The sequence below is a fragment of the Macaca thibetana genome, chromosome 20 (assembly GCF_024542745.1).
Source record: "Macaca thibetana thibetana isolate TM-01 chromosome 20, ASM2454274v1, whole genome shotgun sequence".
Lineage (NCBI taxonomy): Eukaryota > Metazoa > Chordata > Mammalia > Primates > Cercopithecidae > Macaca > Macaca thibetana.
This window is the reverse complement of record NC_065597.1, coordinates 74,196,954-74,215,231: the sequence shown is the minus strand read 5'-3', so window position 1 is coordinate 74,215,231 and position 18,278 is coordinate 74,196,954. Positions and strand designations below refer to the sequence as shown.

The window sequence follows — 18,278 nt, the reverse complement described above, 5'->3', positions numbered from 1 at the left end:
CCCATCCAGGCTCCGCCCCGTCCCGGCGCAGCGCAGGCGCAGATGCGCCCTCCCGCTCGGCGTCCTCCGCAGATTCGTGCTGCGAGGCCCGCAGGGACCCGCCCTAGAGGCTCAAAAAAACCCGCGGCAGCTTCGCCCGGACCCAGGAGCTCGTGCTCTGGGCCAACCGACTGGGCCGCGATCGCGTTTCGTCCGGGGCCGCGGCGGCCGTGGGGAATCGGCGGCAGCGAATCGGTGGCGCGCGGGGCCTGAGCGCGCTGCAGTCACCCGGGAGCCGGGTCCAGGTCGGGTTGGAGGTCGGGGGTCGGGGATCGGGGGTCGGGGGTCGGGTTGGGTCGGGTTGGGCTCCGGGTCTGGTTGGGTCGGTTCCAGGTCGGGGAGGAGTCCGGTCAGGGTCCGGGCCCGGGTCGGGGGCGGGGTCCGCGTGCGGGTCCTCTAGCCCCGAACCCGTGTTCCCCGTAAGCTGTTGGTTTCCAAGGGGCGGAGGAATGGCGACGGGAGCCACCCGTCACCGCTCAGGCAGCCAGAAGGGCTGGCAGCTCCCATGGGCCGGGTTTCCCGCCTTGGGTGCGAGGACGCGTGCGGCCGCCCTGTGCCCGGGGAACACTCACCAGCATCCCTGGCCTCCACCTCCCTGTCGCGCCAGTGGCACTCCCGCTTGTGACAACCGAATGTCCCCTGGGCACAGTGGCCCGGGTTGAGAAGCCCTGCAGTGGGCGGTAGCGGGGGGGTCCCAGCGGAGGAGCGAACTCTGGGTGGAAACCGTCAGGCACTGGAGGGGAAGGAGGCGGGGCAGGGTTGGGTGGGACCAGGGGTGAGGGGTGTGGGGTCCTGGGGCGCTCAGAGAGGGGCTTCTGAGCGTGTGTGGATTATTTCCCTGCCCCAGCCTGAGCCCTGTGTCCATGCCACAGGTTGCCTTCCCGTGACGCCCAGGACTGTCCTGCAGGATGGAGCCAGCACCCTCAGGGGTCCGACTGGTCGTCCGGGAAGCCATTCAGACCCTCTCATCTTCGGAGGATGGCGGCCACATCTTCAGCACCCTGGAGTCCCTGAAGCGATATCTCAGTGAGATGGAGCCTCCAGCGCTCCCGAGGGAGAAGGAGGAGTTTGCCTCGGCCCACTTCTCGCCTGTCCTCAGATGTCTTGCCAGCAGGCTGAGCCCGGCCTGGCTGGAGCTGCTGCCGGATGGCCGCCTGGAGGAGCTGTGGGCCACCTTCTTCCTGGAGGGCCCGGCGGACCAAGCCTTCCTGGTGCTGATGGAGACCATCGAGGGCACTGCCGGGTGAGTGAACTGGGCCCATTCCGGGGTTGCCGGTAGCCTCAGAAGTGATGAGAGTGGTTTAAAGGACTGGACCAAGAGCCTCTCTGGTTCCTGTGAGGGGCTAGAGAGAGAGCCTGCGCATGGCTGAACCTCTGGACAGAAGGAGCCGTCTGTGTCTGTCTCCTTGGTGACAGGAGGTACCTGCCGTGTCTCACAAAGTCCTTTGCTTGCCCCTCGTCCGGCTCTGTCAGAGAGGGATGAGGCGGGACTGTTCACATCCCAGGTGGCAGAGGCAGCCTGCGAGCTGGGGGCGTTCCAGGGGAAGCACAGCTGTCATCACTGACACGTGTCCTATGTGGACTCCCAGCCCTAGGTGGCTCCCAGGCTCAGCCTCAGATCACACTGCAGTCCTTGCCAGGACGCTGCACCTCGAGGAGCTGGGTTTTCAGAGGTTGCTGTGATCAAAGCAAGCCCCGAGTTATCCGCGTCAGCAGCAGGGGAGGAGTGTCCAGTGAGACTCCAGGTTGGGGAAGCTGCTCAGGACCCTGAGAGCTCTCACACAGTAATTGCAGATATTTAGGAATGGATTAACAGATTTTCCCGTTCGGCTTGTGGTTTTGGACTTTGCGCTGGTTATGTTGTTGGGGCTACCTGTGTAATCGGGGCTGCTGGTTCCTTGTGGCAGGAAGGGGGCCCCCAGGATGGGGTTTGGGGGCTCTGCCCAACATGCCCATGTCTTCAGCCCCAGCTTCCGGCTGATGAAGATGGCGCGGCTGCTGGCCAGGTTCCTGCGCGAGGGCCGACTGGCAGTGCTGATGGAGGTGCAGTGTCGGCAGCAGACGCAGCCCGGCTTCCCCCTGCTCCGGGAGACGCTGCTGGGCAAGGTGGTGGCCCTGCCTGATCACCTGGGCAACCGCCTGCAGCGGGAGAACTTGGCCGAGTTCTTCCCCCAGAACTACTTCCGCCTGCTCGGCGAGGAGGTCGTCCGGGTGCTGCAGGCGGTCGCGGACTCTCTCCAAGGTGAAGCCCTGCCTCGGGACCCCCTCGCCACCCGTCTTTTTGGGCCGTCGTCCCCTGCCACCCTCTGGTGTCTCACGGCCTCTGGAGACTTGGGAGTCTTTGGGTGGTGTCGTCAGGCCGGTGGGGACATCCCTGTCCCACACAGTACTGACTGGAAGGGCTCATCCGCTGTGGGCTGAAGTCCGCTGCCCTCCCCGTGGGCTTCTCTTGTCCCTGCAGTCACTGCTGGTTTCCGGGGCCCAACTGTGCTGCGGTGGCAAGGTGGGGGATCTCGAGGCTCTCAGGTCTGGAGGCAGATGCTGGCGGTGCCCTGGAGAGCGGGTGCTGTGGGAACGGCTTCACCCGCCGCTGGGCTGCAGGGCCCCGTGAGCGCCCATACTTGCTCTGTTTTCCCTGGGGCGTCAGAAGGCGGCCGCCTCGAGCATGCATTTCACTAGCGAGAAGGAGGCTGGGCCAGGGGCCTGCATAGAACCCAGAGCGTCTGCCTGTCCCTGCAGGGTGACCCCTTACCTCTTTCGCTTTTTTTTTTTTTTTTTTTTTTGAGACGGAGTCTCGCTCTGTTGCCCGGGCTGGAGTGCAGTGGCCGGATCTCAGCTCACTGCAAGCTCCGCCTCCCGGGTTCACGCCATTCTCCTGCCTCAGCCTCCCGAGTAGCTGGGACTACAAGCGCCCGCCACCTCGCCCAGCTACTTTTTTTGTACTTTTTAGTAGAGACGGGGTTTCGCTGTGTTAGCCAGGCTGGTCTTGATCTGCTGACCTTGTGATCCGCCCGTCTCGGACTCCCAAAGTGCTGGGATTACAGGCTTGAGCCACCGCGCCCAGCCCTTCTCTCGCTTTTCCCAAGCTCCAGGCGACAGTTCAGATGCCGGTCGAGCACCTGGGTCCGGCCTCCACCGCTCTACATGCAGCCCCCACCTTGTTCTGAAAGGGGCACCCTGGGGTCCTGGAGCAGCTCAGCGCCCCTTCAGAGCCCAGGAGGGAGCTGGGCCCCTCCAGTCCCCGCATGGGGCCTGTGTGGCCCAAGCCCCCTTGTCTCACCCTGGGGGTTCCCGCAGCAGCCTCCCAAGCCCTCCTGTCCTTTCCAAACGTAGCCCAGGCTCGCAGCTGCTGCTCTGCGGGGCCGTGTGTTCAGGAGGCTTTGGGAACATCCAGGACATACGTTTGGGGTTGGCTGAGGCCGTCCTGGTCCCCACGCAGCTCCGTGGCTGCCGCCCCCCCGCACCCCAGCTCTCCCGTGGGGCTGGTACGGCCCGGCCCTCCTGGTTCCCCACGTTCCCTGGCGTGCGCTCCTTCCCTGCGGCAGCCGCGGTGGTGGTGCTGCTGCTCCAGGGTCTCATGCCCGGCTCAGGGCTCAGGGCCCAGGCCTACCCTGCGTGGCTGACCCAACTTGGCCGGGCCCGGTTGGTGCCTCCTCTCCTTCCTCGGCAGTGTCATGCCCGTCCCGACCTCCTAGAACCGTCGTGACGGTGAAGCGGGCTAAGGCGGGTGAAGGGTTGTGATTTGCTTGTCACGTGTAGCACGCTCCTGTTGAGATTTGCTGGGGGGCTGACGTGTGCCGTCCGTTGTTGTGAGTGAGTTTCGCTGTCCGTCGGAGTCCGCCTGACCGAGAGCAGCACCCCCCACACCTAGATGTTCTTTTGTGCCCTTCCCGCCGGCCTCCTCATCCGGCCTCCCTTTCTGTCTCAGGTGGCCTGGATTCCTCCGTGTCCTTCGTGGCTCAGGTCCTGGGGAAAGCCTGCGTCCACGGGAGGCAGCGTGAGTAGAGCCGCCCTTCCTGCCCGCCCTGCTCCGGCCCGCGCGCCCTGCCCCGGCCCGCGCACCCCGTCCGCCGTCTGCAGAAGGCCGAGAATCCCTCCTACCCCGGCCCTCTGCGGGGTCCCCTTGCCCGGTCCTGTCCTGGGCCCCTGGGGTCTGGGGCTCGGCTGTGCTGACTGGGGAGCTGTGGGGCTGTCCTTGCTGGACCCACACAGCCCCCGGACACGAGGCAGGTGCAGCTCCCCAGGCTCAGGTCCTCCGTCTGTCCCCTCAGAGGAGATGCTGGGCGTGCTGGTGCCCCGGCTGGCAGCGCTCACCCAGGGCAGCTACCTGCACCAGCGCGTCTGCTGGCGCCTGGTGGAGCAAGTTCCGGACCGGGCCATGGAGGCAGTGCTGACCGGGCTGGTGGAGGCCGCGCCGGGGTAAGCAGCTGGGCTTTCCTCCCGCTGCGCTGGCTTCTGGGGGTCTGGACCGCCAGAGGCTGCCTTTCCTTCACGCTGCTTCTGGGCGCCGTGCTGTGGCTGGCACCCCCATGTCGGAGCCACGGGGTGTGGGTGGTGCCCTCTCAGTTCCTGCACGTGCGGATGGTGGCCTCTGCATCAGAGAGCGCCTGTCTCTTATGAAATAGGGTCGATGCTGTGAACAGCCTAGCTGTTTAGCTACAGGCCTAAAGGCGCCGGAGTTCGGGGCGCCCACCCCGTCCTGCGCCTGTGGTCCCCCGTTGCACACACGTGCGCCACCTCCAGGCTCTGACATGGTGACGGGTGGTGACTCACTTCCCCACGTCTTTGTTCAGGAGAATCAAGGTTGCATTTCTGGAAGCAGGACTGCCAGCCATTTAACCCCCACAAACCCTGCCAGCTCGCCTGCTTCACACGGCTCCCCTACCCCCAACATGTGCAAGGACGCACCTGTCTCTGCCCAGAGTGTTTCCTCTTCTTTTTTTTTTTTGAGACAGAGTCTCGCTGTCACGCCCAGGCTGGAGTGTAGTGGCGCGATATTGGCTCACTGCAAGCTCCGCCTCCTGGGTTCACGCCATTCTCCTGCCTCAGCCTCCCGAGTAGCTGGGACTACAGGCGCCCACCACCATACCTGGCTAATTTTTTTGTGTTTTTAGTAGAGACAGGGTTTCACCATGTTAGCCAGGATGGTCTCGATCAGACTTGGTGATCCACCTGCGTCGGCCTCCCAAAATGCTGGGATTACAAGCATGAGCCACTGCGCCTGGCCTTTTTTTTTTTTTTGAGGTGGAGTCTGGCTCTGTCACCCAGGCTGGAGTGCAGTGGCACGATCTCAGCTCACTGCAACCTCCACCTCCTGGGTTCAAGTAATTCTCCTGCCTCAGTCTCCTGAGTAGTTAGGACTGACTACAGGTACCCGCCACCACGCCCGGCCAATTTTTGTATTTTTAGTACAGACGGGGTTTCGCCATCTTGGCCAGGCTGGTCTTGAACTCCTGGCCTCAAGCAATCCACCCACCTTGGCTTCCCAAAGTGTTGGGATTACAGGCGTGAGCCCCTGCACCCGGCTGACTTTGCATTCTTGATTCTGGGTGAGGGCGTGCATGTTTAAGGCATTTGTTATTCTTTTCCCTGTGAACTATATAATCGTGTAATCACATTCTATTTTACAGTTTTGTTGTTGTTGTTGTTGGGGGTGATTGTTTTTAGAGACAGGGTCTTGCTCTGTCTCCCAGGCTGCCGTGGTGTGATCATAGCTCACTGCAGCCTTGACCTCCTGGGCTCCAGCGATCTTCCCACCTCAGCTTCCTGAGTAGCAGGACCATAGGTGCGCGCGCTCATACCCAGCTAATTTTTAAATTTTTTGTAGCGACAGGGCTCACTTTGTTGCCCAGGCTGGTCTGAAACTCCTGGCCTTAAGTGATCCTCCTGCCTTGGCCTCCCAAATGTTTTTTAACTGTTACGTGTTTGTGTGGAATTGTGAGTGATGAGTGAGGGAGAAATCCAGCCATATCTGTTTCCACACTGGCTGGACAGACTTGGGCTCTTTCTGGAGACTCACAACCTCTCACTGGGAGGACTCTCGCAGTCTAGACCGGGGGTCTGCAGGCGACTTGCACAAAATTTGGCCCGCTGCGTGTTTTTGTAAATAACGTATTTTTGGCACCAGTCACGTTCATCCATTTACGTATTTGGCTGCTTTTGGCTACAGTGGCAGCGTGGAGTGGCTGTGACACGGCTGTGTGGCCCCTAAAGCCGGAACACGTAGGCTCTGGCCCTTTACAGAAAAGCTTCTGCCCCGGCCCCACATGAGGCACTGACCTTGGGCTGGGTCAGCCAGGGAGGAGGCCGTGGGGCGCGGACCCGCCTCCGCCCGGGCTGGGGCGCAGGTGCTGTCTGGGTTGTCGCATTTATGCCCTGGAGAAGGGAGGATGAAGGCCCAGCTCAGGCAGTCGGAGGATGGAACCAGAGGCTCTCGGCTAGAAATTGGCAGGCCCAGAATCAGGCCAGAGTCTGTGGGCATCAGAATTCATGCTGTCTCACTCCTTCCTGCCTCCAGGCCGGCTTGCATCTCTGCTCCCCTGACTCTGTCTTGCAGGCCTGAGGTCCTGTCGAGACTGCTGGGGAACCTGGTGGTGAAGAACAAGAAAGCCCAGTTTGTGATGACCCGGAAGCTTCTGTTCTTACAGTCCCGGCTCACGGTGAGGACGCCACGGAGGGTGCGGGCTGCTGGCTGCCCCAGCACAGCAAGAATCGCTGCAAAACATGGGGTCGGAGCAGGGGTCTGCTGCCTGGGAGACCCTGCCCGTGATTTGGCGGTGGCCGGCAGGAGTTGGCGAGGCCGTGAGTGCCTCCTTGCCCCGATGACAGACCCTGCTGTGACAGGCGCTGAGTGAGGCTTCTCATGTCTCTTAATCCTCTAGACTCCCGAGAAGCCACCTGCCCCAGCTGCGTTCTGTGCCAGGGGCTCGAGGGGGTGGGGTGGGGGTGGGGTGGGTGGGGGATAGGTCAGGTCACAGAGGAGGTCGTGCACTTCCCGGACGTGTGACTCCCGTCCCCATGGCCTGAGCCCGGAGTGGGTGAGCCAGGGCCCCTGATTCCCGGTCACTTCTTGCTTCACCCTCCTCCTTTGCTCACACGAGAACTTACGATGGCGAGTCCCCACCCCAGCACAGCAGCGGCTGCATCCCACGTTTTTATATGGGACCGTTTTATCACGTTCAGTTCGAAGGAATAGAGGCGGGTGGGTCACTTGAGCCCAGGGGGCAGCTTCTGCGGGAGGGGAGGGTCCCGCATTCCAGGAGGCAGCGGCCGCCCCTGTGCTTCTTGTCTGTCTGCTGCCCTCAGTCCGGTCCTGGTCCTGGCACGGCTCTTGGCCTTGGGAGCCCCGGGCTGGCCAGGCGGCGGCCTCGGCCTGGTGGACAGGCATGTACTTCTGTTGCAGACGCCCATGCTGCAGAGCCTGCTGGGCTATCTGGCCATGGACAGCCAGCGGCGCCCACTCCTGCTGCAGGTACGAGCCTCTTGGCTCTCCGTCCCCTCGAGGCCCTGGGAGAAGAGCTGTGCGGGGCCCACCTTGGGGGCAGGCAGGGTGAGGCTGGCTGGGCTGGCGCCATAGCTCCCTCAGTGGCTGTGGGCCTGGCGGGAACAGCCTGGCCCCCAGCCCCACCCAGTCCTGGGCCATGCCACCTGCCAGGTGCTGAAGGAGCTGTTGGAGACGTGGGGCAGCAGCAGTGCCATCCGCCACACCCCCCTGCCGCAGCAGCGCCATGTCAGCAAGGCTGTCCTCATCTGCCTGGCACACCTCAGGGAGCCGGAGCTGCACGACAGCCGGGATGGTGAGCGGGTGGTTCGGGCTCCCCCCGGCCCTGGGCACCCCGAGATGCTCAGGGGGCCTGTCCGGTGCTTGCAGAACTGCTGGCCAGCATGATGGCAGGCGTGAAGTGCCGCCTGGACAGCAGCCTGCCCCCCGTGCGCTGCCTGGGCATGGTTGTGGCCGAGGTCATTAGCGCCAGGATCCACCCCGAGGGGCCTCCCCTAAAATTCCAGGTGAGCGGGCCGTCCCCTCCATGTCCCTGTGTGGCTGGCCCGGGTCTCTGAGCAGCTGCCTCTCCAGCCCCAGGGTCACTGCCTCTGCCCGGGGTCCAGACATGGGGAGTGTCTGTGTTGGCTTCTCGCATGGCTGAGGCTGGAAGCTGCGGCAGGCTCTCAGCCCTGAGCTCCTGGGGCCACACAGGGTCGGGTGAGCACAGGGCCCCCGGGGGTCTGCACAGGTTCACAGACTCTCTTTGTGGATCTGGGGGAGGCTGGGTTAGGGAGCCACCCGCTGCGGTTCGTCTGGCCCAGGCTGCAGGGCAGCCAGGTCACTGTGGGTCGGTGGGCGCGGGTGTCAGCGCCTCTCTACTGCCTGCCGTCTGGTGTGGGCGGCTGCCTGGCCGTGGAGGAGCCCTGTCTGCCTTCAGGCTGTGGCGATGACCGCCTGTCCTCTCATCTGCTGAGACCCTGGGATCTCTCTGGGGCATTGGCCTGGCGGGAGGCCCCGCTCCTTCGGGAGGGACCACGGCCCCCACCTTTGAGCACACCCAGTGCTACCGTTGGCCTGAGGTGGAACCTTTTAGAAAGTCGCTTTTAAAAAGACACGTGGTTGTCCAGGGCCCAGCCACTGAGTGAGACCGGGCTGCGAGGGAGGCCGCAGTGGGGAGTGGCTCCCGCTCGGGGAGGGGCCCTGTCTCGGGGGAGGGGCCCTGTCTGGGGGAGGGGCCTTGTCTGGGAGGTGGGGGCCCTGTCTCGGGGAGGGGCGCTGCAGCCTGGCAGATGCCGCTGAGCCTGCTCCCCTGCTGTAGTACGAAGAGGATGAACTGAGCCTCGAGCTGCTGGCCTTGGCCTCCCCACAGCCTGCGGGTAACGGCGCCTCGGAGGCGGGGTGAGGGTCTCTGCACCCCCGGGACCCCACCGCTATTGCTGAGGATTCCACTGCCGGGTGGGAGCGGGTGAAAGCCTTTGTTTTGGTCCTGTGAGTCCTGAGACCAGAGGCTTGAGCGGAATCTAAATGATTTGTTCCTTGTTTCCTTAAAGCATCTCCCTCGCTCCAGCCACGGCAGAGCCCCCTGCAGAGACCCCCACAGAGATCGTGGATGGTGGCGGCCCCCAAGCACAGCTGGCAGGCTCTGACTCGGAGCTGGACAGGTAGCGGCTCTGCCACCCCAGTGGGTAGCGTGCAGGAGGCCAGGAGGCGAACCCCTCACACTCCAACCTGTAGCCCCGTGGGGGGCTCCCTGCCTGCTCCAACCTGCGCCCAGTGGGGGCTCCCTGCCTGCTCCGTCCTTGTTCTCTTTTGTCCTCATGGGAGGGCTCTCAGCTCCCAGCTCTGCTGCAGGTGCAGGGGCTGAGGTGTGAGGTCCACATCTTGGGGTGGAGTGAGGGGTTGGCTCTGCCGTTGAGCACTTCCTCTCACAGGCTGTGGGCTGTTTGTGTCTGCTCTGCCCTCCCCCAGTGATGATGAGTTTGTGCCCTATGACATGTCGGGGGACAGAGAGCTGAAGAGCAGCAAGGCTCCTGCCTACGTCCGGGACTGCGTGGAAGGTGGGCACGGGCCCCTGGAGGGCCTTGCTGGGCTGGGCATGGGTCTCGCTCACAGCCTGGTTCTGCCTCAAGGGGTCACCAGGAAGCCCTGGGCCCAGGGTGGCAACCGTGCTGCTGGCTCTCACGGGCTCAGGATCGGGGTCAGGGCTGAGGCTGACCGAGGCCTATCTGGGTTCTGTGCAGCCCTGACCACATCTGAGGACGTAGAGCGCTGGGAGGCGGCCCTGCGGGCCCTGGAGGGCCTGGTCTACAGGAGCCCCACAGCCACTCGGGAGGTGAGTGGGGGGTGGGAATGGGTGGGGAGGCCCAAGATGGTAGCTCCCTCAATGCCGTCTGTGTCCTGGCCACTGAGGGTGACATCTGGCTCCCCTGTGTGACTCAGGGCTGCTGCCTCTCCCAGAAGGGCCACGGCCTGGGGCCTCTGCCGGGGTGGGTGGCTCAGGCCCTGTGAGTCTCGGTGAGGCCTCAGGGCGGGTGGCCGGGTCCGGCAGCTTTTCCACCCTAACTCCTGTGTGCAGGTGAGCGTGGAGCTGGCCAAGGTGCTTCTGCATCTGGAGGAGAAGACCTGCGTGGTGGGATTTGCAGGGCTGCGCCAGAGAGCCCTGGTGGCTGTCACGGTCACAGACCCAGCCCGGGTGAGTCCCCGCACCCGTGGCCCCGGCCAGTGCAGGCGCAGCGGGAAGCGCTGGGAGCTGCAGTGCCTGAGGCTCGGTCCCACGCTGGAGCTGGCTGTGGGGTGCCTGGAGGTCGCCCTGGGCAGACCTCAGGTCCCGGACCACAGCAGCCTCTCTCCTGTGCCTTCAGGTGGCTGACTATCTGACCTCGCAGTTCTATGCCCTCAACTACAGCCTCCGGCAGCGCATGGACATCCTGGACGTAAGTGCCGCCTCCTCCGCCGTGTTCTGAGGTCCACCCGCCCGTGGCACGTGCCACCGCGGCGTTGGCTTTGCTGTGGGGCCGGGTTCCTGGGAGAACGGCATGCGTTTATGGTGTGGCGGGACTGCGTGGCTTTAGGATGAGGCTGCGCTGGGCCCTGGGCACGTTCTCATTTCCTGGAGCACAGAGCCCACCTTCCCCACCTTCCCGCCTCCCAAGACGCGGTTGCTGTGAGATATGGGGAAGTGATTTTCTCCTTGTTCCCAGAACGCACCTTCCCCCGGGCGGCGAGGGCCCCTGGGCCCGTGTCTGAGGCTTTGGCTGATGACTCTTGGGAAATGGTCTTCCCTGGAGCAGTGGCGACTGCCTTGGGCCTGTCTCCCTCCAGGTGCTGACTCTGGCTGCCCAGGAGCTGTCTAGGCCTGGGTGCCTCGGGAGGGCTCCCCAGCCTGGTTCCCCGAGTCCCAACACCCAGTGCCTACCAGCGGCAGCCGCCTCTCAGCCTGGCAGTGCCGTGACATCCGACTGGCGGGTGGTGGTGGAGGAGCGGATCAGAAGCAAGACCCGGCGGATCTCCAAGGTTAGTGGGCGCCTGGTCAGCTCACGGGCATGGGGACCGCGGGTGGGCGGGAGGGGTGGCAGACACCTCCAGGCGCTGTCTACGGCGAGGGGCGGCCGCATTCGCAGGGGCTGGTGCCTGTGCCGGGATTCCTGAAAGGCAGGTCCATGGTTCGCGCCGAGGAACTGGACCTGGCTGTAGGGGACCCAGACTGGGCTTGGGGACGTGCTACGAGACAGGTGCCCTGGTGGTGCTCTGTCCTCAGAGCGTCTGAAGATGTTTTTGGCTGTCGCTGGCGGTGGGTTGGAGACCAGGGAGGCCTCCTGCAGTGCCCAGGGCGGCCCCGCCATGACGCTCCTCCAGCCCTGGACGTCCTGCCTGCAAGGTCGGGAAGGCTTGGTCTGCTGCCCAGGCATTGGCCGTGGAGCCCGAGTCCCGCCACCAACCCCGCAGGGCCTGGGAGCTGGGCGGGGCCGGAGGAGTGGCCCAGGGAGGCAAAGCGAGGCTGGGGTCCACGCTGCTTTGTGGGATCCTCTCGGGGTAGGGGTGCAGTGCCCGCTGCCCAGGCCTGTGCCTCCGTGAGTGCCATGTGTGTCTGGCAGGGTGGCCCGAGGCAGGGCCCAGCAGGTGGCCCCAGCAGATTCAGCTCCGTGGCTGGCCACTTCTTCTTCCCCCTCCTTCAGCACTTTGATAGGTGAGTGGGTGTTCTGTGGGCCTGTGGACGTGGGGGATAGGGACCCTGGATGTACCCCTGTGGCCAAGAGGTTTCCAGGCTGGGGTCTGAGTGGGCTTGGGTGTGAGCAGGGTTGCGGCTTTGCTGTGGCTTTTCGTAAGCCTGTGTTAAGTGGCAGGGAACGTTCTGCAAAGTTCCTCTGTGGTTGAGCTTTGCTGTGAGGTGCCAGGTGTCTGCTCTGATGCTGGGCTTGCGGCATGGCCGGCAGTGCTGCCCGCACGTGCCTGACGCCACCAGCCACTGGGTCCTCCTCGCCGCCTCCTGCCTCAGCCGGTGCTGCTCTGGCCCCAGGTTCAGGGCGTGAGGCTCTCGGGATGGCAGAGAAGTGTGGGGCCTGCGTCATGGTGCAGCAGGGGTGAGGGGTCTCGGCGTTGGGAACTCCTGGCCCAGGTGGGCTTGTGCCAGACAGCCCTGCAGGGGGAGTGGGCACCCGGGAACGGTCCTACGGTCTCAGTGCAGGCAAGGTGGTGGGTGCAGGAGGAGGGGCTCTGTGGGGCTCCCTCGGTCTCCCGCGGTGGCCCAGGATGTTGGGGAACTGGCCCTGAGGCGCCCCTGCACCTTGGGCTCCATCCTGTGCTCTAGGCCTGTGGTGACCTTCGACCTCTTAGGAGATGACCAGCTGGTTCTCGGAAGGCTGACGCACACCTTAGGGGCCCTGATGTACCTGGCTGTTAACACCACGGTGAGCCGGGGGAGGTTGCTGGGCGCTGGCCTGCGCTGCCCGTGGATGAGGAGCGCTCCTCAGCCTCACCTGCGCCCGGGGATGGGTGTCTGAGGGAGGAGCTGCCTGTGTGGGCCCCCAGGCAGGGGGAGCATCCCCTCGGCTGTCAGGCAGGCCCTGTCCCTGCTGCTGCCCAGCAGCGGAAGCTGCCCGTGGGTGCTGGGATGTGGGGACGGCGTGGGGACCCCGCTGACTGTCTCTCTGCTGGTGTCCAGGTGGCTGTGGCCATGGGCAAGGCCCTGCTGGAATTCGTGTGGGCCCTTCGCTTCCACGTCGACGCGTGAGTGGCCTGTGGGGCTGGGCCAGGCCAGGGGTGCACGTAGACACAAGGGTCTCATCGTGGGGGCCCCATGGAGCCTCGAGGTGACTGACAGGCAGCCTGGCCTGGTACTTCCCAAATAGGAAATGTGCCAGGCAGGGCCGCAGCGTGGGTGGTCCACCGCACTGGGGGAGTGGGAGGTCTCCGTGGCCTGGGACGTGGTCCCTGCTGGTTTCAGCCTCCACCTTTCTGCTGGCAGCTATGTGCGCCAGGGGCTGCTGTCGGCCGTCTCCTCCGTCCTGCTCAGCGTGCCTGCCGCACGCCTGCTGGAGGACCTGCTGGACGAGCTGCTGGAAGCCCAGTCCTGGCTGGCGGGTAAGTGTCGGCCCAGGCTGTGTGTGTGTGTGTGTGGCGCAGCTCCTGCAGGCTGGGCCTGGGCCAGCTGGCTGGGAGCCGGGCCTCTCATCTGGGGGGCACGTCCCTCTCGTGGACATCCAGAGGCACGTGGTGGCCCCGGTGTGGGGAATCCAGTGCCTGGTTCCTGTTGTGGCCGCTGTGGAATCCTGCAGGGGAGACGAGGGAAGACACCTCCCTCCATAAATGGGCTTCGTTCTGAGAAAGCCACCAGGACAGCCCTGCAAGCCCAGAGCCCCTCCCTCAGGCTCACCTGGGGAACGTTTTGCCACTTGGCTCCCCCCATATGTGTTCTTTTTATTTTTAAAACGTTTATGTAGTTTTCTGAGACGGGTCTTGCTCTGCTGTTCAGGTTGGAGTGCACTGGCACGATCTTGGCTCACTGCAGCCTTGAGCTCCTGGACTCAAGTGATCCTCCCACCTCAGCCTCCTGAGTAGCTGGGACCACAGGTGCGCAGCACCACAGCCTGCTAGCTTTTAACATAATTTTTGTAGAGATGGGGTCTTGCTGTGTTGCCTGGGCTCATCTGAAACTCCTGAGCTCAAGCAGTCCTCTCACCTCGGCCTCCCAAAGTACTGGGATTACAGGCATGAGCCACTGCGCTTGGACCCTGTAAAAGTCAATCGTGAACGTTGTGACCTTTGGCCTTTCGGTACTTGAGCTGGGCCTAAGGACAGGCCGCCGTGACCCCTTGGGACCCACACAGGCAGAGTGTGCAGGCCGGAGCTGCAGCCACCCCCGCACTGGCCTGATCCTGGACCCTGCTGGGGCCCCTCTGAGCCCCCACACACCCACCTCCCTGGGCCCCTCTGAGCCCCCGCCCGCCCGCCTCCCTGGGCTCCTCTGGCTGGTACAGTCCCAGCACCTTTTGTTGTTTGCTTGCCCTTGTGGTCCAGTGACTGGTTTGTGGGGTGCTTAGGGTGGGTTCACGGCCCAGCCCCTGAACCAGCCTCGGTTTCCACGTGTTTGTCAGGAGGCTCCTGGGTGATGCGGGTCCTTCCCAGGGACTTGTGCTCAGGCCTCTGTGCTGGGGGATGCTGGGGGATGCTTGTGGTGAGGTCACCTTTCCCGTGGGGCTGGGCTGTGTGCCTCTTCTGCCCCGGCCGTCTCCCCTCTCCGCACCTGGGCGCAGTGCCAGTCTGCTGGGTGTGAACGGTGTTTCCCACAGGAATGGAGCTGATGAGTCCCCGGGGATGGGCTGAGGAGCAGAGCATGGGACCGATGGACACGGGAAGGGCGGGCCCAGCTCTGCCCTGTCCCCTCCCAGGCCCTGTGCTCAGGGTGGCTGTGAATGTCTTCCCACGGAGCAGCTGGAGGGTCTTGGGCCCAAAGTGAGGGAGCCTGTGCAGGGCTTTGCTTTTTTTAAGGGGGGTGCGGTGCCCCAGACACCGGTCTCTTGGAGCTGCTGCACAGCCCCTCCTCAGCGTGCTCTCGCCCACTCGCCCTGCCTGGAGGAGGAGAGGTTCCCCCTTGGCCAGTGGAGCCACTGACGGGGCTGGGTGGGCGAGCACATTCTCTGCAGTCCCCGGCCTGCCTCCTTCCCCAGAGACTTGGTGACTGCCACGTCATTGTCTGGGGGCTTTGGGGACCTGAAGCACCAGGAGGAGCGGGGGGCTCTGTCCCTCGGCCGATCCGGTTCCACTCGGCTGGTGGGGTCCCGGCAGGGTATTCTCCTTTCACAGGCACCTCTCCCAGGGGTCTACAGGTGCTTCCTCACCCTGCGATTCTAGCCAGTCTGGGGAGTAGTTGTGGCCAGCGGAGCCCTCAAGGCTCACCAGGCTCCAGGCTGCAGGAGACCTTGGTGAGGGGCCCAGCCCTGCGGGCAGCCGAGAACTCTGGCTCCAACCGGGGCGGGGCAGTGTGCAGTCCCAGACACCCCAGAGGCCTCCCCACAGGCAGGGGGCACCTCCCGACGCCCACCACCCGGATTCCTAGGGTCTTCTACCTCTGACCGCAGCCCATGTCTGCTGTCCAGCACGGAGCAGGCCCTGCAGTGTTCGGGTGTTCCCGGGCTGTGTGCCCCACCCCAGGCCCCCTTCCCATGGCTGCCTGTCCCACAGCTCAGGGCAGCCCTCCGTGTACAGTGCTGCCTGCACAGAGCCTGTGGCACGCAGGACGTGGCCTTGGGGAGGGTCCGGGCTCACTGCAGACCCAAGCCCCCTTTCTTCCGTGGAGTCAGGCCTGGCGGGGCGGTTCAGGCAGACTGAAGACAGGAGGAGGGAGAATACGCCCTCCATGCTGCCTCAGCTTTGCTTGTCACTCTGGCAGACGTGGCTGAGAAAGACCCGGACGAAGACTGCAGGACGCTGGCACTGAGGGCCCTGTTGCTTCTGCAGAGACTCAAGAACAGGCTCCTCCCAGCCGCATCTCCCTAGTCCCTGGAGGCCTCCCCAGGGCCACCCCCGCCGGCAGCAAGGAAGGTGGCCCGGCAGCGGTCTGGAGCAGCGGAGCCAGGCTTTGTAGCGAGGTCAGGTCGGCGGCAGCATCCGGTTCGGAGAGTGCAGATGCAGGAAGGCCCGGCCTGCCGCTATTTATAGTGCAGCAAGTCTGCTAAAAATACACTGGGCCTGGGCACTGCCCGCCGGGACATGGCAGCCTGGACGTGGGGCTGTGGCCAGGGCCGTGGGCGTTGCTGGTGGGGGTGACTCCTCCAGTGACGGCAGAACCAGGCCGGCAGGAGGGGAGGACGGTGTGCCTGCTGCTCAGAGCCCGCAAGGCACTCCTGTGAGCGCCACCAAGCAGGACAGAGCAGCTCTCGTCCCAGGTTCCTCGGGCTGAGCGCCGTGTCACCAGGAGAATTGTGCTCGCGGCCCAGGCAGGGCGTGTGGCTCCTGGATGGGCTTGTGGGGCGGGTGGACAGGACACGGGCTCCCAGAAAATAAACTACTTTATTGGAATTGCAGGAGTGTTGGTGGCCGGTGGGCAGAGCCTAGCGGGGGGTGCAGCCACCAGGGCCCGGGTGTCCCAGCTGTTGCTCAGGAGCCGTGGGTCTTGCAGGAGTGTGGGGGGATGTGATGTGTGGGGGCAGGTGCCCCAGCCCTCCAGCTGTAGCTTCCTAACCGAGGTTCTACAAGTTTCTCAGGCTTTACAGTGTGTAGTTGGGAGAATATGATGGAAGGGTGAACCCGACTCCCTTTAAAGGAACGAATCCACAAATCTACGGAGCTGCCGGCACCCGGAGGCGGCAAGGTGCAGATGGGGCACAGCCTCTGCCGACCCGGGCCGCTGCGCTCCCGCCCAGCTCTGTTGCGTCTTCCATCACAGACGTGTTTTTTCCCAGTGAAAAGCTGGCTTTGCTGCAGCTGACTGGAAGATTCCAGAAGGTGCCATCCTGCAGCAGCACGCTGGTCCTGGGGCCCAGGCCCGTCAGGGGTCGTCGTCTGCCTCTTCCACCACCTCCTCGTCCGGCTCCCTGGGGTCCTCCATGCTGTTGTGGCGGACCCGCTCGGGCACCGTGCGTGGCAGCGGGAGACCCAGCCCCTGGTGCACGGCGTCCACAGCCCGCGGGCTCACGTAGTAGGACATGTTGGCCAAGGGAAGCCGCCGCCGCATCTCCTCCAGGAATCTGTAGGCCTGGGGCAGAGGAGCAGATGTTACTCAGCTTTCCTCAACAACCGGGCACGACTCTCTGCCCGCAGGCCAGGCACATGCTGCTGCCCCTGGAGGCGGGTGGGGTGCCTCCCTGCTAGAGGACACGGTGCGCTGAGGCTTCCCAGTGGTGATGGGGGGATGCGGTGCCCGCGGACCGCACATGTGCCATGTGTGGATGGTTAACAGGAAGCTTCGGTTGGCCTTTCAGCTGGAAATGCAGAGCCAGGGCCCTGGAAAGTCCTCAGCAGCTGTGCACAGAGGCCTGCCCCCCTGTGTGCGCGGGCAGAGCCTCCCGGGGCGGCAGAGGCCCTGTGCTTTGCACTCAAGTCTTGGGAGTGGACATGCATGTCAGACTGGAGGGCAGGCAGCAATATCTAGTGGTTTGTCTTGGGTATTACTATTTTTTTGAGATGAAGCCTCAGCTATGAAGATAGAATAAGCTTGTTGAATGGCCCCTCCCATCACCCGCAGTGGACCTGTATTTAAGGAAGGCCTCAGCTGGGGTGGGCGCTGGTGGAGTGCAAGCCTTCCACGCAGTCTCGAATCAGAGGGTGAGGGCAAACATCTACAACTGAAAAGATGCTGCCTCAGATGTTGACAAACCACTCTGCCATGTGCCGGGCACTGTGCTGGGGACACAGGGGACACAGGACATAAGGACACGGGAGAACAAGCTTGGCTAATGCTGTAGCGGGGAGTCCAGGTCAGGCTGAGGTCCTGCAGCGGCAGAATTCAGAGAAGGGTCGGCACAGGGAGAGAGGGAGAGGAAGGAGCTGGCCAGGGTCGAAGAGGGACCCTGTGGTCAGAAAGGGCCAGTGTCCTCCTGATGCAACCAGGGCCTAGCGTGTGTGACTGCTCTGTGTGCAGAGCTAGCTTTGGAGAGGACAACGAAGTGGTTTCCAGAAGGCAGGCAGAGGGTGCAGAGGGCAGGTGAGGGGTGGTGGGGGGCAGGACGGGTGGCGTAGGTGGGTGAGGGGCGGTGGGGGGCAGGACGGGTGGCGTAGGTGAGGGGCGGTGGCGGGGCAGGACGGGTGGCGTAGGTGGGTGAGGGGCAGTGGGCGGGACGGGTGGCATAGGTGGGTGAGGGGCGGTGGGCAGGACGGGTGGCGTAGCTGGGTGAGGGGTGGTGGGGGGCAGGACAAGGGTGACAGGAGTGTTGCTGGTCTCCAGCGTCGAGTGTGTGCGGGCTATGCTCAGATGACGGCGGGAAAGCTGAGCGGACGTGGGAGCCGTGGCCGGGTGAGGTGGTGCATGTGGCCCCGGGTGGTGCTACAGCAGCCGTGAGGGAGCGTGTGCCTGGCCTTTCTCAGTTTAGCTGGCCTTCTTGGTTTCTTTCTTTTTTCTTTTGCATTTCGAGTTACTAAATCCCATAGGCTTCAAGCAACCATAGAGACGATAAAGAAATTGGTGAAATATTTAAAATGTAGATTTTCTGTTAATTTTGAGGATATAGCAGTCTGGGCATCTCTATAGTCCAATTTTGCTTTTATATGTAAAACTATAGTTCTCCTAGAAATAGAAACCCTGCTGGAGCAGGGCGCGGTG

At 63.8% G+C, this 18,278-nt stretch overlaps 2 protein-coding genes across 3 annotated transcripts in view; one reads left to right on the top strand and one right to left on the bottom strand.

Annotated features, from left to right (window-relative positions):
• Positions 1-34: 34 nt before the first annotated feature.
• On the top strand, positions 35-16,039 carry TELO2 (telomere maintenance 2). 2 transcript variants are annotated; one of them, XM_050774248.1, is made up of 21 exons: positions 35-284; positions 912-1,282; positions 2,004-2,281; positions 3,968-4,036; positions 4,311-4,458; positions 6,596-6,698; positions 7,442-7,510; positions 7,694-7,835; positions 7,910-8,046; positions 8,841-8,920; positions 9,073-9,183; positions 9,491-9,579; positions 9,763-9,854; positions 10,098-10,214; positions 10,384-10,455; positions 10,844-11,035; positions 11,617-11,708; positions 12,330-12,429; positions 12,684-12,748; positions 12,987-13,102; positions 15,479-16,039. In XM_050774248.1, the coding sequence occupies exons 2-21, from the start codon at positions 948-950 to the stop codon at positions 15,694-15,696; spliced, it is 2,625 nt and encodes an 874-aa protein (XP_050630205.1). In that variant the 5' UTR covers positions 35-284; positions 912-947; the 3' UTR covers positions 15,697-16,039. The 2 variants fall into 2 exon arrangements, with proteins under 2 accessions (XP_050630205.1, XP_050630206.1); XM_050774249.1 differs by having other exon boundaries at positions 39-284; positions 15,411-16,039.
• IFT140 (intraflagellar transport 140) overlaps positions 16,015-18,278 on the bottom strand; it is a 107,375-nt gene continuing 105,111 nt past the window's right edge. Inside the window, exon 31 of the mRNA XM_050774167.1 lies at positions 16,015-16,715. Coding sequence (XP_050630124.1) covers positions 16,509-16,715 — 207 coding nt within the window. The 3' untranslated portion in view covers positions 16,015-16,508. The remainder of the gene's footprint in view (positions 16,716-18,278) is intronic.